The sequence below is a fragment of the Ciconia boyciana genome, chromosome 1 (genome assembly GCF_034638445.1).
Source record: "Ciconia boyciana chromosome 1, ASM3463844v1, whole genome shotgun sequence".
NCBI classification, from domain to species: domain Eukaryota; kingdom Metazoa; phylum Chordata; class Aves; order Ciconiiformes; family Ciconiidae; genus Ciconia; species Ciconia boyciana.
Genome location: NC_132934.1, coordinates 69,994,803 through 70,021,783, shown reverse-complemented (window position 1 = coordinate 70,021,783; position 26,981 = coordinate 69,994,803). Strand labels below are relative to the sequence as shown.

At 43.3% G+C, this 26,981-nt stretch overlaps 1 protein-coding gene across 7 annotated transcripts; it reads right to left on the bottom strand.

Annotated features, from left to right (window-relative positions):
* Positions 1–519: 519 nt before the first annotated feature.
* Positions 520–26,660, bottom strand: IL17RA (interleukin 17 receptor A). Of its 7 annotated transcripts, XM_072873834.1 has the most exons (14): positions 26,441–26,576; positions 25,343–25,389; positions 17,005–17,029; positions 14,155–14,301; positions 12,805–12,929; positions 11,606–11,732; positions 9,602–9,649; positions 9,349–9,506; positions 8,019–8,096; positions 7,504–7,579; positions 7,405–7,419; positions 6,456–6,557; positions 5,352–5,393; positions 520–4,723 (listed from the first exon to the last, which is right to left on the bottom strand). In XM_072873834.1, exons 4-14 carry the CDS (start codon positions 14,291–14,293, stop codon positions 3,216–3,218), a joined length of 2,418 nt encoding a protein of 805 aa, XP_072729935.1. In that variant the 5' UTR covers positions 14,294–14,301; positions 17,005–17,029; positions 25,343–25,389; positions 26,441–26,576; the 3' UTR covers positions 520–3,215. The 7 variants fall into 7 exon arrangements, with proteins under 7 accessions (XP_072729935.1, XP_072729917.1, XP_072729939.1 ...); XM_072873816.1 differs by lacking the exon at positions 25,343–25,389 and having other exon boundaries at positions 520–4,720; positions 26,441–26,660; XM_072873806.1 differs by lacking the exon at positions 25,343–25,389 and having other exon boundaries at positions 521–4,723; positions 26,441–26,659.
* Positions 26,661–26,981: the final 321 nt, after the last annotated feature.

Sequence of the window (26,981 nt, the reverse complement as noted above, 5' to 3'; positions counted from 1 at the left end):
AAAGGCTCATGGGAAAAAAAAAAAATCAGATTTACATGTTAATTGCTCTGAGATAAAAGAAACTTTAAGAAGTGGGATCATCAAGATGACAATTATTCACATAATCTGAGAAATAGGTTCTCACTGGAGAAGCATTGAGATCACAGCTGCCTCTTCCTTAGCTCCTGGTGGGTTTGGTTCTGTACAGGCAGGAAACCAAGGTGGCACCAAGTCTTAAGTTTGGATCTATGCAGGGACTGTCCCTTTGTTAGTCTTTCTAGGCATCTGGCTGCACAGAAAGCAAGTTTTCTTAACAGTCCTGCCTCACTGGCCAGCCCTGCACAGAAATTACAAGCATTTAACTTTTTTGACACCCATGTTGAAGGAGCACGTGCTTCCCACATGTGAGGGCCCTCAGCTGTATCCAGCAGCACAGTGCTTTGCAAGAATGTTTTGGTATTTGCCAACCAGTTCAGTTCTGGTTCTCGGTTTTGCCTCCTATTTCTATAAGAAATACTGAGGTAAGGAGTTAGGCAGAATTGAGAACATCAGTAAATATACCCAAAAGTGGTCTTGTTTTTTAATTTAAGGAACAAAACACAAGTTATAAACAAATAACATTATGAAATAGACATAATGCAATATTGGTTGCAAGTCAAAGAGCAGATTATCTTCTGAGATACCAGATTTTTAAAAGTTGAAGTAAAATTCTCTTTAAGATTTTTTTGACAAGTAAACTTAGAAGGACAGGAAGATGACAAGCTTATCTGAACACAAAGGAGAAAGGCCTGGATGTATTTACATCTCACAAGCTGTTATCCAGCAGGCTGGACTGCAGAAACAGTGATAAATAGGGCAAACGCCAGCCTCCACTAGTCCGCTACCCAGTCAGTACCACGTGGGCCAACATGCAATCGCTTGCAGGGAACAAATTTTTCTAGTGCATCAAGCCCAACCTTTTAAAAACACTGGAATTGATACAGTTACCATCACTGCTCCTGGAAGATGAACCCCTTAATTGTATTAGGTTTGCATGGCAAGGTTTTGGTAGTGGCGGGGCTACAGGGGTGGCTTCTGTGAGAAGCTGCCAGAAATTTCCCCCATGTCCGACAGAGCCAAAGCCAGCCAGCTCCAAGACAGGCCCCGCCACTGGCCAAGGTCAAGCCCATCAGCAACAGTAGTATTGCCTCTGGGATAACATATTTAAGGGGGAAAAAAACCCAAAAAACAACCTGCACAATTGCAGCTGGAGAGAGGAGTGAGAATATGTGAGAGCAGCAACTCTGCAGACACCAAGGTCAGTGAAGGAAGGGGAGGAGGTGCTCCAGGCACCGGAGCAGAGATTCCCTTGCAGCCCATGGTGAAGACCATGGTGAGGCAGGCTGTCCCCCTGCAGCCCATGGAGGTTCATGGTGGAGCAGATATCCACCTGCAGCCCATGGAGGACCCCAGGCCAGAGCAGGTGGATACCCGAAGGAGGCTGTGACCCTGTGGGAAGCCCACGCTGGAGCAGGCTCCTGGCAGGATGTGTGCACAGGAGAAAGAGGAGCCCATGTGGGAGCAGGTTTGCTGGCAGGACTTGTGACCCCGTGGGAGACCCATGCTGGAGCAGTCTGTTCCTGAAGGACTGCACCCCATGGAAGGGACCCACGCTGGAGCAGTTCATTAAAAACTGCAGCCCCTGGGAAGGACTCACATTGGAGAAGTTCATGGAGAACTGCCTCCTGTGGGAGGGACCCCACACTGGAGCACAGGAAGAGTGTGAGGAGTCCTCCCCCTGAGGAGGAAGGAGCAGCAGAGACAACATGTGATGAACTGAGCACAACCCCCATTCCCCATCCCCCTGTGCCACTGGGGGGGAGGAGGTAGAGAAAATCAGGAGTGAAGTTAAGCCCAGGAAGAACGTGTTTTAAGATTTAGTTTTTATTTCTCATTACCCTACTCTGATTTGATTGGTAATAAATTAATTTCCCCAAGTCAAGTCTGTTTTGCCCATGATGGTAATTGGTGAATGATCTCTCCCTGTCCTTATCTCAACCCACAAGCCTTTTGTTATATTTTCTCTTCCCTGACCAGCTGAAGAGGGGGACTGATAGAGCAGCTTTGGTGGGCACCTGCCATCCAGCCACAGTCAACCCACCACATAAGTATTACACAATGGTTAACCTGAACTACTCATGCTTGAGTTTATACCCACATAAGTACATCTTGCACTCATTTTAGCTCAGCCTCCCCTAACTCAGTTATTATCTCCACTCTAAAACAGCATCAGCATCTGCTGAAGCTACACTTTTTTTCCCCTCCAAAATAGTCTTTCATTTCCATAATTGTGTGTCACTATCTACATCTTCAGTTCAAGTCTTCCTGGTGCTAAAATATCCAAAAGCAAACAGCAGTGCTTTATAGAATACACCAGACTCCCCTGATTCAGTAATTCTGTATTCAGTCCCAGATTCTTCTTATAGTTGTATAATAAGCCCAAATCCCATTTTTTCATCTATTATCTCCTTTTCCCCCTTCCTCCTACAGCTGGTTTTCAAGCACATACCTCCCAGTAGGGAGGTAGGGAGAATTACGGAGACTCCTAGTTAAAAGTTTATCCCACTTACTGCTCAGTTACTCAACTTCATTTCTGAATGGCCATGGAAATGCAGTTGCAAATGAATGAATGAGTGGCAAAAGAAAAAAATCTCCAGATACACATATCAATCAGGTAGAGACAGCCCTAACCTGGCTGAAGTTTAAGGCAGACATCTTTAACACAGTATTTACAATAAAATATTTAAAATGTGTATTAAAATGGCAATGCAAATTTTGCCATGTTATCTAAATCTATTTTCCAAACCCTGGCCATGACTTTTATCAGTGCAATAAAACCAGTACAGCTGGAGAGCATTTTGAAGGCACAAGTGAATGAGCCACAATAATTTTTCTGAGTCCTCACTGATGGATGGTAATGTAATGCATTTCCCCAAAGAACAGAACTACTGCTTGTTCTTTCACAGGGGTGGCTAATATTCGTTGCTTCTCTCCACAGAGATTGGAAGCAACATTACCGGTCTGCAACGTTACCATTCTGCTGGGCAATCCTGCCTCCTAGCAGCAGACAGGAAGATCCCACCAGTACATCATTTACAATACAAGGACAAGGATGGTGTTTGAAATGCGGTTTCAGCCGTGTGCATGGTACCACCTTCCATCCCTGTATTTCAAATGGAACAGGTCCCAGATAGAGCCTAGCAGTCCTCCAAAGACTGGCCAGTGTCCATCACCTCAGCTGGATACCCCCAGTCAGAGCTCCGTTGAATGTCCTGGAAAAACAGCTGCTGCTGGAGGCTCTTTAGACTGTTCAAGACCTCTGGAGAGAGTTCATGGAAGACCACCTGTTTTTCCTGATCCTCCTCTTCCTCCTCTTCCTCCTCCACAAGGTCATCAGGAGGCAGAGGAGAACATCTAGAGATGTAGCCCTGGTCTGACTGCACTGACTGTCTTTGGTCTTTGCATTGGTCATCAAAGACCAATTGGTGTTGCTTGTCAGCCTCCTCTTGGCAGAGAGATGGCTCTGAAGGAATGACATCCTGCTGATAAAGAGAGTACATGAGTCCATTCAGATGGTGTCTCAGTTCACCTGAGAGGTTTTCAGGGCTCTGGTCATCTATTGCTGAAACTTCAGAGTCATCGTGGAGGATGATGTTATTCCTCATTGGAAAGCTTGTCTCCAGAAGAGGAACTCCTTCCATACAGTCCTCATTACTCAGCACATGATGCCCAAGTATATTTCTATCTTCCATGAAAGAGACTGGCTCCACTACCTGAACTAGAGGAGCCTCATTCATAGGAAGGACCATAGTCCGAGAAGTCGGATCCCCACAAGGATTAAGTTGAGGCTGCAGTTTACAGCCTCTACTTTCACCTTCACGCATGTGGAGGTTGATGACATAACAGCAGTTAGGGTCAGGCTCCCGTAGGTGCAGCTGGTGTTTCACAATTCCACCCGGTTCACTTAGCAATGAATCCACCTGGCTCTCTCTATTTAAGGACTGCAACTCTTCATCATTATCCAAGCAGATGGTTTCACTCTCAAACCAGTCTGGGTGCTCCATCTGCCAGTTCTTGAACTTTTGTACTGCCTCTTTCAACTTCCTCCCACTAGGGGTATCGATGTAATTTTCAGCTGTGATTTCCCGGATTCGATGGATGCGCCCAGGTTCAAACTTCTCCAAATCCTGAATCCGAAAATAAATATCCTCAAACTTGTCCATCAGTTGGTACCTGGATGTGACATTGAACAGATCAGGTATATCTTTCTCACTACTTATCCCCTCAAAATAGCAGACTATATACATTCCAAAACAGGCTGGCTTCTTGAAATCTGGCAGGATCAAATTCAAGGCTGGGGTGAACAGGTCTCCCATTGGCTTTTGCTGATCTTGCTTGAGGCACACAGGCTCACTCCCAAGCATGGCCTGCCATTTGGCCTGAGTGCCCCGTGAACACAGGATTATGATCTTTGAAGACAGGTCTTCCATCTCCTTCTTCTGTCGAGTAAGCCAGGGTAACGGCCCTAACTCCGAGATCTGATGATCTTCTAGCAGATCTAAGGCTACAGCAGTGCCACAGACCGTCATCAGAAACTCGGCAAACTTCAGCACCACATCCACGTACAGCAGGTGATCAGCGGAGTACACAATCCAAACCTTTCGGGGCTTCAAGGGTGGCAGAGGAAGGTCGGTATATGGTGCTGCTGAAAGACAGAAAAATATTCATCCCAGCCACATTCCCAAAATGGTAATGGTGCAAGCCAGCAGCAATCAACATAGGAGAACATTAACAAAAGGTTCTAGCAACTACCAGTTTTGAAGCTATTTTGGCAACATACGCAGACAACATCTCATTGTAGAAATTTAATATGAAAGTCCAGACAGTGGAGCTGTGATTTATAATAATGCCTAGATGGTTCGTGGAATTTCACCACACAAGTAATACACCAGCTTCAAGAGGTGTGCAAATGTATCTATATTCTCTGCTGGAGAGCTGAGTGCATCCACCCCAAAACAATCTATTGCTATGGCTTAGATGATTAGCAAAGGTTCTTTTGCCAGTACAGCCTCGGCTGGGTCAAAAGCCTTACCACTTTACAAAGCAATTGTCTCCCATCTGCCAAATATGGCATTTCAACTTCCATATTCTCTGTCCAAGGCTACTGGATATTACAAAGTTTCTTTTAGCTAAACAGGAAGATCCTAAGACTACGTTTTGGTTTTGAGAAACACCTATAGAGCAGTAGAGCCTATGAGCGCCCCTTCTGGACAATTGTGAGACTTCCAGAATGCATTACACATGCTTGATAAAACACAGGCAGGACATCTTACCAGTCTGCAAATCATTGTGGATGCATTTCCCTCGCCGGTGTCCTGGAAGAGAAAGTCACAGTCAGTTCTGAAAACACGAAATAAGATGAAGCCCTTAAAGTGACACCACCTTCCAAAGATTATGTTAAAAAAAAATCTTTAACTGTGCAGGGATAAAACCATGGGGAGGGAGAAGCCTAATAAAAACAAATATACTAAATGAATAAGACTCTTCTACAGCCAATTTTACTATGTACTTCACTACGTTTCTCCTTTGAGAGGAGAAGGAATGCACTTAAAACCAATTTTCTCCATCTTCCCCAGATCTGGCCCACCTCAAGAAACACAGAACTGCTAATTGTTCTGCTACCTCTCCTTAAGGAGAAGAGGCTTTTTTAAAGATAGCTTTTTCTTAAGAGGCTTCTCTGAAGAGGCGACTAAAATGTCCCTAGCTACATCTTATAGGTAAGTTTGATGTTAAGAAATTTTCCAGAAGATTTCCAATTACTCCTCTCAGGCAAAAAAAAACCCTAGTGAGTTGCAGTTTCCCTGTGATAACTGCCTCATGGTTGCAGCACAAAAGACGAGGAATCAGTCCTTAAGTACCCAATTTTCCAACTGCTCAATGTCAACCTCTGCGTCCTGTTTTTCTTCTTCCATCATAATTGAAAAACATTATTTAAGCTCAAAATAGTATAAAAATGAATTTTGTAGAGACTTTGGGGGACAGGGGAAAGACTACAGGCTGGACAAACAGGAAGCTTCTGTCCTGCAAAACTCTTATGCAATGTAGGAGAAAAATAAATGGAGAGATATCTGTAGCAATCTGCAGGACACAAAGGACTGAAGTATGAAGTTCCTTTTTCCCCTCATGAGCTCTGAAGCGCTATGAAAATAGAATATCAGACAGCACAACCCCTGGAAGGCTTTACTTAACTAGGTGGATGGTATTAGGATGTTACAAGTCCAACAAAATAAAACAGAAGATGATGTTTACATAGGCATTATCTCAGTGGCAAGACATCAGAACGGCAAGGAAGAAAACAGCAATAGGAATAGGTACAGAAGTAGGAAAAATATAGTATTAGCATTGCATCTTTTCTTCCTAGCTGGTATGAGTCTTACCTGCTCGTTTTTTGGTCATACAAATCACACCTGCTATGACTGATCCCACCAGTAACACACAGATCCCAGTGACACACCAGTAGAGCCATATAATCATATCACCTGCAGTACAAAAATAATGCTCAGACATTGCTTTACACAAATAGAATTTCATCAAAGAAGTTTCTTGAGCAGCAGGGGCCAGCAAGGGAGAAGGACCCTGGCTCTGCCTAAAACCATGGGTAGGCCAGCACCTCCCCCTTACAACATGCCACAGTCACTTCTCAAAACAAATTCCTGCTTTCATGATGATGCTCTACACCATAAACTTGCTCCACAAAGAACCATATGTGCAGCACATTGAAAATAAGATCAATAACCTTCCTCTAAACAGCAATATTTATCCAGCTTTGACAGGCATGCCACCCATGTCCTGCCTGTTCATGTAACCTTAAAAAAGAAAAATCACCATTTTGGGTGATGTATTTTTTCAGTCTACAGGTGTTTTTTTCTTTTTAAATCTTGGGCAAACTAGCTCCTTACAGGTGTTGTTGCAGCCAAAAAAAAAAGATGTCAAATCATTATGCACATGATTTATCTTGACATTCATAAAAATGAATATATGCAAGCTATTCTCTCCAAAAGCTGCTTTATATTATGCAAATTTTTTAACACTGAGCAAAGTGACAGAAAGTATTTTATATTAAGACTCTTCTTGTCAAAACTGTTTCTCAAAGAATTTTATGCAAGTGAAGTATCTCTAAAAAAATTGCTCTTTAAGGTTCACACTGCATACAAATACTTGCCTCATTAAATCATGGAAGTAACTCTTAACACAATTCACTCTGAATTCAGTGTTACAAGGGGACATTTCCTGCCCATCGGGTCATTCCCAGGGAGGATCATTTGTTATTCTATGACAAGAAAAGAGCAGCAAGAAAAGTTTCAGGGTATTGGAAGAACTTCTTACCTGATGGGTCTGTACCTGCAAAAGATGAGAGTTACATTAAAAATTCAGCTCTCATCTGTAAGACAATGGCAATCTAATTTACAGAAAAGCAGTTCTCACTTGGAGCTGGTGAACACGGGATGAAAGCAGAGTGTCTCAGACAGTCTGTGCCACAGTTTGCAAAGAATGGCTGAATCTGCAGTTGAAATAAATTCAGAAAACAGAAGCTATTCTTAAAAGCAATTCTGTTCCCCACTTTTCTTTCCCCCTGCCTCTACATTGCCTGTATTTTAGCACAGGGACACAGAATTCCCATTCCCCCTCAGAAAACAAAATTAATCAAGAATTCTTAGACTATACGTTAAGAAGGCAATGAGCTCCTGGGGTTACATACTTGCCATTCACACTCCATAGTCTCTGACTTGGCAACCGCATACTAAGGAAAAGCCACTGTCTACAGAAAACACCTATATTAAAAAATTGTTCTTTCAGCCATAATCATCATTTCCCTGATACAGGTAATTAGGGATTAGGCAATCTCAGAACAAAACACTGTGTAAAAAGCATAATATTCCTAAACTGCTCATTGCCTTGTTGGTGAAGGATGGGACACAGGGACAACAGTGAGATCCTACCTCTATTTGGTACTTGCAGCAGGCTTTTATGTTCTTCTCTATTTTGATTGTGACATTCACTTGCTGTTGCAGTCCATCCTGCAGAAATCAGATGCAAGTTATAAGGGAAGGAAGACAACTGAATGAAAGCAGCAAAAAAGAAAAGGAGTTGACATGAGACTACGGAGTGGTCCAAAGAAGCAGAAGTTTCTTTCTTTCTTTTTTTTGTTTGAACAAGAAGCCCACAGAGAACAAAACAGATAAATGGTCTGGCCACCATCACTGCAGGTGTCCTGTCTGACAGACATGGTAATACAATTAAGACAGCAGGCTAAGGTTGCACAGGTAACAGGAAACAATTAAGGATGTACATCGTATAACTTCAAATGTGTTAACTTAAACTTACAGTTTCTTAACAATGTAAATGTCTTCAGTTATTTAATGTGTAAACATTAACAAGCTTCCTCGTTTAATTAAAAAAGCTGTCAACACTGCTGCTTCTGACACCAGAACAGACAAATAAGTTGTCCTTGTTACCTGCTGTATACAATCAATACCATGACAATCTAAATATGTTATTTACAATGACTAGCAGATACATACTCCAAAATGAGGTATATTCCCCTCTGCCAGGGAAATATGCAGACAGCTGTACCAGCTGTGTCAATAACAACTTAATACATATTAGTGCATGCAGTACAAAGGGTTTTAAGTGTGGAAGGAATGGAAGGATTAAGCAAACTGAATGCCAATATATCTGCCCTCCCCCAAGGAAGGCTGGGGACTGGTACCAAATATTCAGCATTTCTCCTCCCTCAGATGCCTGAAGGGGAACATTTGTTATGTCATAAGACACTCTGGATCTACTTTGAGCTTCTCAACACAGGCTGTAAGACCTACAGGAATGGATTCTCAGCTTCATTGAAACATATTACAGAACCACTCAGTTTTGATCTAAAAAAATGTAATTAGCACCTGCCCACCATCACATTTGATAAACTACTTCAATGATTTATTGAAACTGATTTATTTAGTCTTATTCCCCAGGCATTGGCTTAACAAAGGTAATAAAGCCCAGATAAATATCAAATTTCAGTTTTCTTTGCAGATGTTTACAGACTGATCTATGCATTATAAAGCCTCTTTTTGATCTTTTATCCACCAAATTCCTGAAATAAAGTTCCCCTTTCCAAAGATAATTTAAAATTTGTGGAAAATAATTCCTTGAAAATTGCTGTACAAGTGTGTGTGTTACATCTCCTACATCAGTGCTCCAACTCCTTGTTCAGCAACTGTTAAAGAAATGTTTGTCTAAATTACCACAGAGGATATAATTTAGGAAGGTAATTACCTCAGTGAAATCACGTGTGATCATTTTACACTTCTTCTCATTCAGGAAACTGGCCACATGAATTTGGTATCGAGCTGGCTCCATCCATGGGTTAAAGCTCACAAGCAGAGTTGTATCATCTAGACTTTTACCTTGGATCCTGGGCTCCCACAAGCTGCCTGGAAGTAGTGCAGATATTCCCAAGTTTTTCAACCATCAGAAATATTTCAACAGGGCACCCATGTCTACATGACTCAAACAGAAAAATTTTTACCTGTCTTTATACATGGGATGGTTCTTTTCATTAGAGAGTCCTCGCAGTCTGCAAGAAAGACCATTGGTGACTAGTCAGAAACATTGTACTTCCATTTAGGAAAGACAGACATTTTCTTATTAGAAGCCATACAGCTAACCAAGCCCTCCTTGATGAGTAGAGACCTTTGTTCCAAGGCAGTAGCAAAATTCTGCAGCAGAATACTATTGGCTTCCAATGTATAAATTAGCCCCTCCACTGATTTTATGGTGTTTTATTTTTTCCAGAACAGAGATAATTAGTAAGAAAAGACCAAAAACATACAATACTATTATAATAGTAGTATTTGACAACTCTTGCTAATGTAAGACTTGTGCAGAGACTGTCATAGTGGAATTAAAACTTCATATTGATTTCTGGACCTTGAGAGTGCCACAGTGATAGATTCCTCCAAAAGCATTCTGCCCCAGGAAAACTAAGAGGCTTGAATCTTTCTTGATCCCCAAACACTCGTCCACATTTATAGTTCTCTTTGCTTCATTTAGCAGATTGGTCCTGCTCTTCGGGACTTTCTTCAGAGTCAAATCCGGAATTACATATTCAACATTTAGCAATGTGGGATTTACAAGTCTCAGCCTAAACTACTTCTCTCCTCCAGGGTTTGGACACAAAGGAAAAGGAACAACTCCTGCTTAAACAGCTGAAAGAAAACATTGCATATCTTAAATTTCAACTTTCAAAGTTGGAAAATATATAGTGCCTCTGTAATTCACATGTAAGCTCTAATCAGCAAAGCTCCCTGCAACTGATGAGCTTGACACGATGCACTAGGTTTCTGAAGAACAGTGGAGGATAAAAGGCAGGAAGTTCTCAGTATGACCAGGTATAAGAAAGGATAAGAGGGCTGAAAACCAAGTGTCCCCTCTCCTTTTCCAGCTCACACTGACTGACACACCATATACTTTGCCATTTTATAACTAAAGTCATGCTGACAACTATAAGCAAGTTAAGAAGCAAATTATGAACCAGTTTACTGAGTGCCAAATATTTATAAACTACTCAGTGCAGCCAGAGGGCACTGCAGATGCTCAGCATCTTCAGGGAAAACAACAAAACAAGTTCTTTTTAGTTATAGGAAAATTTTAATATACACAAGAAGAGGTCAGGCACTCAGCTCTATCAAGTTTCTTGGTAAATTATGCCTAACTGTGCCTTTGAAATCAAGCTTCACCTGTCTAAATTTAATAGTAGAAGCCAAACTTTACTCCTGATTTGGAAATTCTGGCCTGTATTTCCAGCTTCCACAAGCAGAGGGGCAACTTTGAAAGATTTAAAATTAAGTAAAAGCTGCAGCGATAGTCTGCAAAGAGCATGAAAGATTACTCTACAGCCTCACTCCCGTAGATGAAATATCTTTGTGCCTGCTCCACTGATGAACATTTCAGCAACAAAATCCAGGAGATGTAACTTATCTTCAAACAGCCCCTCAGAGGGGCACCTATATCAGTTTTCAGGTTTAATTATGAACTTCACTTTAGCCATAGCTATAGCAGAATTCTTGACAAGCCACAAATGCAATTTCTCAGAAATCAGAGGCCCAAGTCCAAGGTTTTGCCCAGCTTTCTATTGAGCATATAAAATTCTTGTAGCAGTATCTTCCATGTAGGAACTGCAGTCAACCAGAATCAAAGGGTCTGGCCTTCACAGAGTAGTCCCTCCACATGCACTTTATTCCAAGCAGAGATTTGACAAGCTTCTGGACACAGGATCCCAGGAATAAGGATGGCGACTTGTAGCACATGCAGTTTGGATATATACCACAGGGGTATTGTAGATAAGGCTAGCACCATAGACTTTCTAAACAGCAATATTGAGAAAGGACAACAGGTATTTATAATACTGTCACCCTATTGCCAAACTTGCTCACAGCTCATGGGTCTGGTCTGGAAAAAAAACCCCAACCACAGGTCCACAAACCATCACAGTCCTAAGCTCAAGGCCTAGGCGAACTAGAGCATCTCTTACCAGGCATTGTGAGAGACATGGACTTGCAATTGTAGTCTCCGTCTACGCCCAGTTTTGGCAGGTGGTAGACAGTCACTTGGTAAGTCTGGCCAGGTTCCACTTCAAAACGGTCAAAAGTGAAATTCCACTGAAAGCAAACCACATTCATAAGGACTTAAAATGAGAGTATTGTCTTATAAAGGCACTGAAATTAACAGACTTAGTCCTGTTCCACTGTGTTCCCTCATCCCATGTGACCCTTCTTCTGAAGCTTGACTATAAAAAAAAAATGTAACTCAGGTGTATTAAATATACTAGTCCCTTGGTCTATCTCAATTTTTTCTGTTTGGAATGAGAAAAGTACAGTTATTTCTTGGGATCTCTGAACTGATACAACAGCCTCATGCCAAACAACTGCGTGGAGTTTCCACTTAATTACATTCTGAACTGAAAGGAAATGAGGCTAAAATATACAGTTTTGAGACTGAAATTCTAGTCTAGCAAGAATCTTGCAGTGCATGCAAGTGCTAAGCATTTAGAATTGCCCTTATACATATATAGTTCTGTACCTGGCCATTCCATAAATATTTTCTTAAATTTATACTGTTTTCCACGTATCAGCAATGCTGTGCAAATTCTGGGAGAGGCACTGGCTCCAGATGGTAAACCAACTACGGCCCAATTCTGTGTGATTACAAACAATAGGAATCTGGAGTTTGTTCGTTAAGGGAGCTGTGGATGCTCAGCATTTTTTGGACAAGTTTCCTAGACTGAGTGTAAGCTGAAGGACCACGCCCAAGGTTGGTGCTTTCCTCCACAGCAAGAGAGTACAAGAAAGAAGTGGAAGTAAAAGGAAGGGTTGAGTTAAAAAGGCGGCTATGGCACAGCTGTCAAGCAGAATGCAAAAACTCCTACAATTATTTGCTTTAAGCAACATCCAGAACGATGACATAGGCTAGGCACTGAGAGCAACAATTCTTAAAACCTGAAGGATGGGAAGAGTGAAAGAGAAACCAAGATAAGCAAGGAACTTGTACATGGTTACACACAAGTATAAAACAAACTGGAAACGACAGGAGGTCTCAAGCCCAGTATCTTGATTGTTTCATCAACTCTTCTAACCAGTCTGTACTTTTTAATCCATAACCTTGCTATATGACAGTGAAAGCAGAAGCAAACCCATGGACTAGAAAAAGTAGTTTAGAGCCCTTTGCACTCACCCGGCCTCCATCCGGACGGACCTGAAGCGTCAAGTTGTTCTGAAAGTCAAACTGGGCACAGATCTGTTGATTGCTGTTCACTTGCATCACAGCCAGCTCTGCCCCTCGGAGACACCGGATGCTAGCTGCAGGCACAGGGATGGAGAGAGATGTCTTTTCCTGTCATCTGCATGTGTAGAGGTTGCAACCCCCACAGAGATTACCACTGTGCCTAGTCTTGTCACAGTCTTACTCCTCTGAAGTGCTGGGGATCCCAACACAAAGATAACTGGCTGTGAAAAAGTGAGCATGCAGGGTTGACTAACAGCACTTTCAGCTTAAAGGTTGTCCTGCATGGCAAGAGCTCCATCTGCGCAAATAAAGGGGTGGAATAGAAGGCAACTTCATTCTTCCAGACACCTGGCAGTTCCACAGGTTCAGTGTTGTGTTTAGCTCTGCCTCTCAAGGCTGCTTCATGCAGTTTGGGCACCAAAGCAAATACACTTTTATTTTGGTACAGAAAATCCCAATGAGAAAGTTTATAACCATAGCTACACAAAATGACTGGGTTACCTGATTCACACCTGCTTCTACACTACTATGGCTACACTGAGATAAGAAGTCTATACAGCCCTCAGACATAGGCCCTGCAGAAGGAAGAAATGAATGTCCTTAATTCTGCCTTGAATCAGTGCAAAACGATGGACAAGAGCATGCAAGGGAAGCACCGCACACAAACAAACAAAAAATAAGCAAAGATATTTGGAGAGTGAGAAAACTTGACTTACTGGTACTCATTTAGGCTCCAACAATGAGACAATTATTCCTTTATCAAGACACATCTGCATATAGGAAACCTAAGTTACAAGGACTAGATTACCCAAAATGGAAGGAACTTGCACTGGATTAACAGTGCATAAGCTATTTGTGCGCTCTCAAATTAATTCTCATTTGTTCAGTTCACAGATGTAATTCCCCTGCACAAGACTGCTGCAGTCTTTACCATGCCTTGAAAAGGCAATGCTTGCAGTGCGAACCTCCTTTCTCCCCTCACTGCCATGGTAAAGGTGTGGGTCACTTGATTCCATTTTTATCTGCTTTTCCAATTTGAAATATCATTATCCCATACCAGTGGAAACATTTTAAATTCTTGACTACCCAGCACACACAAAGCCCCGATTCAGTCACCAAGAAAAAAACAAAATCGTCTCCCAAAACAAACAAAATGAAGGAGCCAAACCCCCAAATTTCAAAGCTCTGCTTTCATTACTAGATCAGTAGAAGACTTCAAGTCATAATTCTCCTCCCTATCCTTACTAGACCACAGCTAATTCCTCTGCTCCATGTTCACATTAAACCACCACCACTTACCATCAGTGGCCACTTTCCATTCTATCCGAAGCACAGGGAGCAGGTTTCCATCCATCTGACGGAAAATGTCAGAAGAGACATGAAGACTGCTTGGAGCAGAAGGAGTCCATGTGGGAACCTGCAGCCAGCTCTCCTCCATGCAGGTACCTGTCCAGCAAATGCAAGCCGCCATTTAGAGTGGGGCCAAGGAAACTCTGCTTAATTGCAATTATGGTCTGCCCTCTGGGTCAGGGTTACTCAGAGGGCAAAACTGGGTGACAGACTGCTTCACAGTTCAGAAAGGCAGTTTTTAGCATGCAAGTACTTTATAAATTGCCTGTAATATTCTGAACTCACTCACTCTAGTAACTTACATTTCCTCTTTTCCTTAAAATCCATTAGTAATTATCACAGTCAATGTAGTCAGGTTAAACAGGTCAAGTAAGTTTACTCAATATCTGAATATAGCACCCAACAACTGCTTGTTATGCCTTTCCTAAACCAATGAGCATTCTGGACAGAAAAATAATTTATGCTCATCAATACAGTGTTAGGGAAAACTGGTCCTGTAATCTCATCAGAAAATGAAATCAGGTATGACAGGCATTAGACAGACATGATCTACTTAGACTTTTGTAAGACATTTGACTTATCAGTGCGTATTAAAAATAGCTCTGCTGAATATCAGTAAAGCATAAACACAGGAAGAACTAGGCTGACAAATCAAGGAGGAGTTGCAAGTGGGAAATCATTACTGTTTGAGTGTTTTAAATAGCTCTGCGGGGGTGAGCATAGGCCCAATGATATGCCTTTTTTCTAAAAAATATCAACAATCTAGAAGTAAATATAAAATAACTGATGATAAAGCATATGATAATTGGGGGGGGAAGGCAGAACTGTCAATAAAAACAAATCTGACTCACTTTGTATATTGGACACATTTAGACAAAACACTTCTTGACAGACTGTAATATACATCTAAGCAAGTGTAGCATAGGCCATATTTACCTAATGAGAATTTGTAACAGTATTTATTTATAACAGCACTGCTGAAAAACTAGCAGAAAAACTACTGAACATGAGCTGTGTCATGCAATCTATGAATCATATGAATAGGCTAGTGTGATCACTGAATATATCAAAAAAAGAAGAAAAAAGGTAAAATGGTTATACAGGCTTTGGAGAGATCAGTATGATTTTTTTTAGCTACTTGTTGCATCCACACTAAACCACTGTAATATTGAAAAGAGAACAACAAAGAGCAAGAGAATAAATTTGTAGGTTGAACTCCTCAAAAGCAAAACATGTTTTGCTACCAGTTTCAGCTGATAGAAATCCATGCTGCTAATGAAAGGTGGCTCTTTTGGCTACATTTTCCACTTATTCCCTTGCATGAATTAAAACAATCATGGGGCTGTGTGATGATTTGGTTCATAAAAATGACCCAAACAAACATTTTCCCATTTCCTTGGTGGGCTACTCTGTCAGGCAGAGCTCAAGGAAGCAGCTCAGCCTGCAGGCCCACCACTGTTGGCACTGTGCTGGAGGAAGCAGAGGGAGCATGCAGCCAGATGCTGCCAGGGACACAGGTAAGAGCAGCACTTTCCCATCACACAGTCAGCCCCCCCACCAAAGTACACTTCCAGTGATAGGAACAGTGGAAAGTGGACACTACCCCTTCTTGTGACGGCATGGTTTTAGGCTTAGAAAGTAATTAGACAATCCTCAAATGCTCATTCTACCAAAAAATACCTATAGAAAACCTGACAAGATTAAAGTACCTTTCAGAAGAGAGTGTACTAAGCACTAACAAAAAAAAAAAAACTTTCCCCTAGAGGAGAAAAACATAAGAACCATAAGGCAGAATTTAAACCAAATATTCAAATAAGGCAGCATTTTAATGGTGGAGCTGCAGTTTGGCTTACATCCAACAGCCATGTTGTCAAGCTGTATTCCAATGGCTGTCTGCCAGTGGGAAACATGATCCAATCCGATCCCACCCAATCCCTTTCCTGCCAAAAAAGTTTAAAATCTGGTTATTTTCAGCATAGTCATCTCCCTGATCTGGCATGCCAAGCATGGCTACAAAAATACTTGTGCCAGTACAATACAGGGTTGGGCACTGAGGCAGATATGAGCCTGCTTAGAACAACAACTGCAAAGAAAGGCCAAGGAGTTCTGCAAGCACTGTCCAGACACCTCTGTGTCCCAAATGGAGAACATTCTTCTTTTTTTAAGAACATTACTCATAGTTATACTCAAGTGTTTCAGATGTGTGCCATTGCTAAGACTTGACCCATTACACCTGGTATGTCCAATATACTTGTTCAGTGGGACTTACAGTAACTCTGTTTCCTTTTCCAATCATAGAATCATTTAGGTTATAAAAGACCTTTAAGATCAAGTTAATTCATTGGACTTTATGCCCAATAATTTACATTAATTGCTCTCAGCTGCAGCCCTTTATGCCTCTTTTTTAATTCTAGGTCATACTTTAATTTTTCATCAAGTACCATCATAGATATAATAGCTTGTAATGAACACTTACTGACAAACTTGTCCTAAAATTCCAATTTCTTTAAAAATTGACCATCCCAGCTTTAAATAGAAACTAAACAAGTTGGGTTCTGTTCCACCCACCCCACCCCCCACCCTCAAACTCTATCCTGAAAAAGACTTAACTTCTCATCCCTCTTTTAGCTGGAGCTGATTATGGATCAAACCGAAAACTCCCAAAGCAAGGCATGATAGCAGCGCTTTACTTTACATCTCTCTGATTCTAGCAGGAAGAACTTGCTACATGAACCCAGTTAAAAAAAAACCCTGCATGCTCTGATGAGAAAACTGCAATGAAGAAAAGAAATTACTTACTATTTCTTACGAGGCAGTTTAAATCCTGTGAGGGGAAAGAAACAAGAATATTACTCTCAGAATAGAAACTGGATTGACAGTAATTTGCTTCTGCTTGGTGGCAGGAGAGGGGCAGAAAGAAAACAATTCAGCGAGTAGTGATGCATACAAACTGGAAGAATTAACCATCAAGAAATATTGCACAAAGTTGTTAATCAGAAAACCAAAGGACACAGGGCATGAAACCTGCACACACCCGAAATGCATGTGTGACAGTAGTAGTTGCAATAATGGAAAGAAATTGGAGAGGCAAAAATGCAAGATGATGATAGCAAAAACCTTCCAAAATCCAGGACTGTGAAAACAGAAACCAGTGTGACATGAAAGACTGCTTGAAGTAGACGGGTATGGTTTTTAAACACCATTGCTTTAAGTTACTGCTACCCAGCACTGATCTTGCTGGTAATGCTTGCAAGGTCTAAGCCCATCTGACTGGAATCATGAGCTCTCTGCAGCTAGGCTTGCCACTGTAGTACTGCCTATTAGATTATGTACTGCCTACTGCAGGGCATTTCCTTCACCTTATGCTTGGGTTCAAAACCACTACGCAATGACACTCTAAAAACTTAAATTCAATAAATGACTAGTAGCACACAGTGATGAACAGTCCTGTATTGCCTGAACAGAAAGGCTGCATCAGTTATGGCTGGTCCTCTTCCTGATGTCTCATAAGAAGCAGGGAAGGGAAAAGACAACATGCAGTAAGTGCCAAGCTTGTAAGTAGGATATGGTGATTTTACTTTCTAGAAATATATTTGAAAGGCAATCCATGAAGGAAAAAAAAAAAATCAGAATTAGACTCTTTCGTATTAAGGATAAAGATGTCCTGAACATAAAAAAGCAACCAGAAGTTATGTGGGCTCTGCCTGGTTTCTCCTGGGTATGTTTTGTTTACACTGGAAGACCCCCATGGTCACCAGGAAAAAGCATGTAAGCTTGCTTGGTTAACGTGATGCAAAATCCTAGTGATGAGGAAGTCTGTAGTTTTCACTAACTTACTAAATCAAGATGAGGGCTAGGTTTCCTCCCGCTCATTTCCTATGCCTTGACATATAAAGGTGGATATTATTGTCACACTGTTGCCACAATATAATTCATTCCAGTGGAGAAAGCAAGGCAGCGGGGTTTTTAACCTCTCTGCAACTTAAGGTCAACTCCAAGTGTATTTGGGGCTTAGCTTATTAATGCGATATAGCCATGGCTATCCAAGGTTGTATTTACATTTTCAGGGGTGGATGCTTGAAAACGCCAGCTGTGCCTTTTCAGTAGTGAACATGTCCTCCAGTGTGGCACAGAAAGCTGAAGTTTCACAGACACTAAGTTGGCATTAGACACCATCACTGCCAGAGATGCAGCCCTAAATGTCCCTTCACTTACACCCCAGCACTGCAGCCTGCCCTGTGTTGGCATAAGCACATGTGTGACCATACGGGCACCTGGCTACAGCCTGAAACCGACCGCAGGGGAGGAAGGGAGGTCAGCTGTGAACCAGATCTTCTGCCCTTCTGCTCTGCTGCACCTCTGCTCCTGCTTGTATGGGAGAAGCTGCAAACAAACCACCAGGCCTTAGGAGGAAGGTGGGCACTGCTCTTTCACAGCTGTGCTTGGCTTTTGTCTGCTTGTAACAAGACAGAACTACATCCTGCCTTTGAAGAAGTCCTAGTGAAAGCAAAACATCACATCAATTAATAAGCTTTTTATTATTTGAAGGAAATACAAAGTATAAGCAATTGGTTAAATCAGGTATCATACAAGCTGTGCTGAGCAATCGATTTCAAACATGAGCAGAGTTCTACTGACTATGAAAAAAATACTTCCAACATTAACACTCACATATCAGCTCATGTATCTGTGTTCCTACAAACCTTGAGTGAAAGCAGGCAGATTTGGCATTAAGATCCTCATGCTTATATAAAAAATAAACCTGAAAATCTCTCCCAGGCTTTTGTTACACAAGTCAAAACAATACACAGGTATAAATCCAGTCTTCAGGCACACCCTTCACAAGTAACACATCCACGCTCCAATAAGCAGTACTACAAACATACTCAAGATATGGTATATTGAAAAAGATTCAGTGCAACACCCAAGTTGTATAATATTGACCAACTTTATTATCACTTAGGAAATATTTCAGTCAGTTCAAAGGAAGGAATCTGCCTAATTGGCCACTCTGAACTTCTAAATATATACAAATCTATATAACAATTTGCCTGAGAACTGAACTTTGGTGAAGAATTGTTTTCCTACCAGCCAGCTAGCAATGTTGTATTTTTCAAATACAACATTGCACTAAGTTAGGACTAAGGCAACATCCCAGAATCAGAACAAATATTCCAATTACTTTGCACTGTTAATCAAAGTTTCTTCTATAAATGAGGAGGGGAGAGGGATAGAGAGTGACACTCTTAACCTTTCCTTGCCATTCTCTCACTCTGTTCTCTTCCTTTCTCCCCCGATCCCCAGATGTTAGCAGCTCACCTACAGAAACCACCTGCCTTCTCCCTATCTTTGCTCTGGATCTTCTTGAAGTTTTCAACTCACTGTTGGATCCCCAGCCTCACTCCTAGGTTGTGGCACTAACAACTCTGGAAACACCCAAACAGGGTCTTGCTAGATGGGAGTCTTGGGACAAATGGTCCCAAAAGCTATGTAGCAGTGCCCTGCGTAGGGCAGAGGAGCTCTAACATAACCAAGAGCAAAATAAATCTATGAACTTAACATCAATGTGTAATAACATGCAAGAGGTACTTTTCACTATTTTTGTTGTGCTCAAAAGGTCAAACCAGCCACAACTAGGGGAATCAACTTGATCAATTTGAATATAAATACAATTTAGTCTGAACTGTACTTTCACAATTATACTGCACCTAATTACTGCAGATAAATGCACAGACAAATCCTCCATTATTTAGATCCTGTCGGACTTAAGAAAAACTGGTTACAAGTATAGTTAATAGAAACATTATTGCAACTTTGTACCTTCCAAATCAGGTTTCCTCCCCCCCACCCTGGAACACTCCCATGTAGCATCTGCAACCTAAGTCCTTTGATAATGCAAAAAAACTAGAAAGCAAGCAAGCAAATGATGATTAAACCAAACCAAAACTAGCTAAACTACAATCACTGAAAAAGAGAAAAATATAAATTATAACTACCAATATGGAAAAGCAGATTAAGCTATAAAAAAGTTACTCCTAACACTTCAAATACTTTATCAGACTTCCTTAGGTAAATTATTTAGCCTGACAATGCCCCCTGCATAAACAGGTGCAGTGGTTTTGGCTGGGATGGAGTTAATTTTCTTCACAGCAGTTGGTACAGTGCTGTGTTTTGGATTTGTGACCAAAACAGTGTTGATAACACAGGGATGTTTTAGTTATTACTGAACAGTGCTTACACAGCCTCAAGGCCTTTTATGTCTCTTACACTGCTCTCCCCAAGCAGGTAGGCTGGGGGTGCACAAGAATTTGGGAGGGGACACAGCCAGGACAGCTGACCCCAACTGACCAAAGGGATACCCCAGACCATATGACATTGTGCTCAGTAATTAAAGCAGGGGGAAGAAGGAGGAAGGGGGGGACATTCAGAGTTAAGAGATTTGTCTTCCCAAGTAACTGTTACATGTAATGAAGCCCTGCTTTCCTGGGGATGACTAAACATCTGCCTGCTGATGGAAATCAATTCCTTATTTCGCTTTGCTTGCACACACAGCTTTTGCTTTACCTATTAAACTGTCTTTATCTCAATCCACAAGTTTTCTTGCTTTTGCCCTTCCAATTCTCTCCCCATCCCACTGAGGGGAAAGAGTGAGCGGCTGTGTAGGGCTGAGCTGCCAGCTGGGGTGAACCCACAACAGGCAACAAAAATAACTGGCTACTAACCATGGTTTCTGTTCGTAATTTAATGACTTCTCTTAAAACATATTCACTTAATATTCAGTCATTTTGTCCTTGTGCTGTTGCAGTTATCAATAACTATTGTAAATTGCATCATGATAAAGCCCTTATATAAATTATAAGGCATTATTTGCCTGAAGAGCTGCTTTCATTTGTGTTCTGGTGTTTCTGTTTATTAGCAGATAAGACACACTCAAATGAGGAAGTGTTGCATTTCCCCCTTTGTGTTTTATGATCAATACAAATATTGAAACAGCACAGTGGATAAATGGATTCTCTCTTCCTCCAGGTCTATTTTCCCAGGTAAAGCGTTTGCAATGATGTTCCCAGCATTGATGAGGCTGTGCCCTTTCTGACATTCATTAAAAAGCCAAGAGCTGAATCAGGAACCATCAGTTGGTTGATGAAGATTCAGAACTGAAACTTGACAATTAAGATATCTCTCACCTTTCAACACTGAGTTCCTACAGGGACAAACAATAGTTTTCCTGGTGTGTCACCATTCTCCAACCCTACTTAGGATTTTCAAGAGGCCACCTACATATGTTTTTTTCTTACCCCACACTAGCCTGTTTACCTGCCATGCCAGTAACATTTTTTTATGTGTAGCTGGCTATGTTGGTGGCAGCTTAAAACACTCCAGGTAGTCAAGAATTTAGCAGGTTTACCACAAGACTGGGGGAAGGATTCTCCCACCACACAGCAGCCTGCACCAACTCAATTGTTGGTCCACTCCCTTCCCAGTCCTCAAAGCGCTGCAGGGATGACCTAACAGCCCAAAATGCCCAGGAGAACAATTCATCCAGCCAGGAAGTCCTTGCTATTAGCATAAGAAAGCAAAGATAACAGAAGAAGAAGATAAAGCCACAATGCAGGCAGAGATATAAGAACCCCAAAGGATACCTAGAAAGCAGTTACCATGAAAACTCTCATCTCCTTTTTGGATACTGCCCACGTGAACTGGACTGGGCTGGGCTGCAGCTGAGGGCACACTTTTATACCAAGAAAGCGTAACTTCAGAGAATGACATCCAAAAGTCAGGAAGCAATTAAAGACAAAGACAAGTCAGTTTTGCAATAAAGTCAACTACTTCCAGATTTGCACCGGCTACCTCCTCAGCACCAGGGGGAATACCCGCTGGTTTTCCCTTGTAAAGGTCCAACCAACCCAAAACCTTATCTGATGCATTGGCTCATTCAGACTGCATTAACAAAGCTGTGGACAGCAGAAGTACTTAACCTAGTTTCCCTACTTGAGCAAGCACAAATTTAGAGGATACAATAGAAATAAAGTTACAGCAACAATTGCTTCTGCTCACTCACATAAAGCTAGAAGAATGTAAAAAGCTTTGACAGAACTGAGATGTCTCAGTCCACACACAACAGACAAGCGGACAAATGGGAGGAGAAGGAACAAAAATTAAGAGCTCTGCAGAAAAGCTGAAGATGGAGCCCACAGCCAGGCAACATGCTCTGCACATTATTATAGAAAGGGCTTAAACAGAGATGTTCTCTTCTCATCAGCTTCCTATTGCCTTGCAGGCCCAACAAGCAAAGCTACAAGCACAGGAGGCACAAATATGAGAACAAGACGATGTGAGGTGATGCCCAAAACTATTATCAGCAGAAGAGGACAGGCACAATCAACGCTTCCTGTTTACTTGCCATATTTTCACAGAAAGCTAAGCAACTGTTTTTTACACTCTTTTTTCCAAGATTTTTCTTGCTTTTGACATCAAAAAAGAACAGACCATATGCCGTGGAGAATCACGTGCATCTGAAAAAAAATGGGAAACTGATTAACAGTGCCATGTCATAACAATTCAATTAAATTAATAGGAGGCCAAGATTTCCCAGCAGGATGCTGTGGTAACTAGCAAGAAACTGCTATGAGCTGGGCAAGCATCCAGTTTTCCTTTAAAGAGCAGCTGCTGAATGGGAAGGACTCCAGCTTCCCAAAATCTGCCTCTCACTTATGAGCCATTCCACGTATCTTCTGAGGCTTGGCCAATTTGGAGTTTACTGCAGTTTCCCTTTCCCGAGTCCTTAGTTAAAAGAAGCAGAGATCAATAGGACAAGAACACATTACAGGAATAACTGCTGAAAGATGATTCATTTAAGGCTGGTAGGAAACAACTATCTTATACAAAATTGTTTTTATTTTTTAAGCATTTTTCTCTATAGTTTCTAAGTTTTTCTCTTGCCCTCATATAAATTCTCAGCAAAGTCAAATCCTAACTCAGAAGTTGAAGCTTCTTCACAAAAATCAGTTTTAAAGTTTTCTTTATCATATTTTGGTAGTTTTGATCACTAACCCTTTTTATGCTGAAGTTTGCTAGTTTTGATCACCAATCCTTTTCGTGCCAAGAAGTCCAGAAATATTTTAGCAGCACTAAGCGTGACCATGGTTTACGGTAACAACCTACACAGCAAAAAGATGCCATAGAGGGGAATGACAGAAGTCGGTCAATAGCAAAGGCAAAATGAACACATTAGTAAAAGGAGGACCAGGAAAAGTCTTCCTCACATGTACCACCATCTTTCATCTTCATGAGAGATGTTGCATCAATTCTGCTCCAGAGACTTCTAGTAAATATCCAATAAGCTGGCAAGATGGATTTCAAAGACCAAACTACATATGCCTATCCAGTCCCTTAAAGATGGCAGGGTTATAAACACTGCATTCCTCCAGGACACGAGGCATGCCGTGTTGTGAAACAGTTACAGCTCAATGACTGAACACAGTGAATAAACACTTGATGGTGAACAACCAGATGGGTATTTAAGCTGTGGGATGTTTTTTCCCCTGTGCATAGAAAAAAAGCCTGAACCCCACCTCCCTGCAGATGACATACTCAAATAATAGTTACTAGAAGGAACTGGATTTGCAGCTGTGCTATTCAGCCTTAGAGCTGAGCAGGTTTGATGGAGTGGTGGTGAATAAGGCCCATTAAGTACATTTGTTGGCATTTTAATAAGATGAGCTGTTAACAGGCATTTAGTTTTACTTTCACAATTTACAGGTGTCTACCGATACCAGTATGACACTTTCCCTCCACCATCTCCAAAACAGCCTTTGCCACATGAGAGCTTTGCTGAAAAAAACCACTATTGCTCACCCTGACCTACTCCGAAGCCCAGCAACAGCAGCATGAGTGTAGTGGGTTAGAAAAAGGAAGTGGGTCTCACCAACCCTGCCCAGCAACAGCTTCCCTTTTGAACCACACTACAGTCACTCACTTGGAAGGGTTACTGAATCATCCTCTGAAAACAGTGCAACCAACAGAAAGGGAAGGGGAAATTGTTTTCAACTGCCATAACTTCAGTTGATGGTACTTTTTCCTATATGTGTCAGCAGCTTCACAATTGCTTCTAAAGAGGCTGCTCATCGGCTTAACTTACTTTTCTTAAGTCTGTCTGCATTTCAGAAAACAGCTTACTGAAAGAAAAGGCCAAAGTAGCAGGCTTACGCATTCACTGATCTATGAGCACACGCAGAGCACAGGGCAACACATTTCCTCAGTAAGAGTTGGTGATGTACTGGTGAACCCCTTACTAAGTTACTGTGGTTCACGTTCCCTAAAAAAAGGTACAGCTAGGAAGACAAAGTCAGGGCAAAGCCCAAGCATCCAAGGACTCACAGAAATTCTATAATGTATTACTCTCAAGCCCTGTGTGACTAACAATATTTGGGATACCCACGGTTATGTTAGATGCCCAAGCAATACTGTAATGTCCTCTTTCCCCTTTGGTAAGATTTTGCATTTTGTAACTCCACAATGCCCACCCTAAAGTAAAATCACTGAAGTGGACTGTTTTCTTCAGGTATTTTTAAATAGGAGTGAAGGCAGCAGAGCAGAGGTCAGGTAAAATGAGGGTAAGTATATGGTCAAGCATTAGGAAAGGAGGCAGAATAAACAAAGGATAGGAAATACATACGGGAAAAGATTATAGAAGCTTTCATCCCAAAGGACACATTTTGGTTTATGTATGTCTATAGCTACATCTGACTAGCGGCATTCTCTAGGCTGCTGAGAGTGCATCATGACCTATAAAACTTTCTAGCTTAGAAGATAGCTGCCCATTATCCTGTTTATGCATGCATTGCTATTGTTAACAGAAATAAAAAGTAAAACCAGATCTCTTGCTCTTCCTACACACTCTTTACATGTATCTTAGACAAAAAAAAGCCCAAACAAACCCCAAAAACCCCCAGAGAGAGACCAGCTAGGAGTTCATACTTTGGGCTGCCAAAGTTAGCTCAGGCTGGTTAGTTCACTTTTTATATAGACACCACATCTGCACCTCTCAATCTATATCCTCTCTGGCTGGTTTCACAGGGAGAAAAGGCAACCATAATCTGCCTTTTCAAAATTTCAAGTATGTATAATGTTTGTTTACCTACTCCTTCAGCAGATATTCCCTGCTTCCTCCTAAAAACTCTTCAGCTGCAAGGAACAGGTTAAAACATTTAGGACATTAGGCAACCTCAGCTATTAGGAAAGACTCACATCCTGCTCAGTAACTTCAGGCAGTTTTAGCAAATCTCAGCCCCAGCCACGGCCCCTCACAGATGTCAGTGACAGACATTTCCTGGCAGCCATCACACAGCCAGGCTAATTCTGCGGTATTTATAATTCTAGTTTAACATTAAGTTAATGCAGTTGTGCGCTATATACAGTTGCTTTGATACATACAGCCCACATCAACGACAACCAATCCCCCCCCAAACCGTAATAAAACAAATACCGGGTTTTGACTGAGCAACACAGTGTGACACAAGGATGAGGTCAGCAGCAGGACCATAACCGCCACCGGCCTCGGGTGGGCCGAGGGCACCCACTGCCAGTTGCGAGAGCTCGGCGGGGGGACCCATGCGCGGTCACCTCCTGCGCCGCCACCCCGCTGCCTGCCCGGGCAGTTGCCCCCGCTTCCAGGCTCCGCTTCGGACCGGCGCTCGCCGCCAGCTTCGCCCCGCCACAGAGAGCTCCCCTCCCGAGGCTCTGCCCGCCGGGGCCGTCTGCGGACGCGGGGCCATGGCTGGCACTGAGGCGGGACTCGGGAGGGAGCGGAACAGGCTCAGGCCCCGGCCGGGGGCACCGCGCCCCCCGCCCGACAAGCCCTTTCCCGGGCTACCGAGACCATGCTGACCCCCACACCCCCCCCAGCCCCTCCGGCGGGGAAGCCGCTCCCTCACCCTAACTTCTCGGCCGCCCCCCCGCCACCGGCCCGCCGGCTCCTCGTCCCTGTCCCGGCCCCGAGCCGCGCGGGGATGGCCGCGCGTGGGGCCCCCCCGGCATACCGGCGGTTAGCGACCGTTGGCGGCGCGAGACACCGCAGGAAGCGGGAAACCCCCGCCTCCCCGGCCCTGCCGCCGGGCTCAGCCCGCTGCGGAGGCCGTGGGGACGCCGCCGGCCCCATGCCCGTGCCCTGCCCGGCCCCGCCGCCTGCCTGCCGGCGCCTCCGAGTTCCCGGTGCTCCCAACCCCGCCGCGCTTACCGGCTGCGAGCAGTTGAAGGGCGGCGCGGCGCCCAGCAGCAGCCGCAGGGCCGCGCCGGCGGGCGGGATGGGGAAGACGAGGAGAAGCAGCAGGGGCAGCCGCCGCGGCCCCGCGCCCGCCATGGCCCCGCCGCCCGGGCCTCGGGGCTTCCGGGCTCCGACCTGGGCGCGGGGCGGTGCCGGCCCTCACCTGAGGAGGGGCCGCCGCGGAGAGGCGGGGCTGGGGTGTTGCGGGGCGAGGCCTGCCGTGGGCGGGGCTGTGGCCCCAGGAGCCCGCCCGCCACAAGTAACCGTTGGGTCGGTTGTTGTGGTTGGGGGGTGCGGCTGTGAGGAGCAGGCAGGGCCAGGCCAGGCCGGGCCGGGCCGGGCCGCGCCGCGCCGCGCCGCGCCGCGGGCCGGCGGTTGGTGTACTGCCCGGGACAGGCGGCGGCTTCCCCGGCCTCCCCGCCCTGCTTCGGGTTGCTGTGAGCCCCGAGTGACTCCTGACGGGAGGTGCGGCCCCGCTGGAGACAGCTCTGTGGGCAGAGGCCGGGGCCGTGGA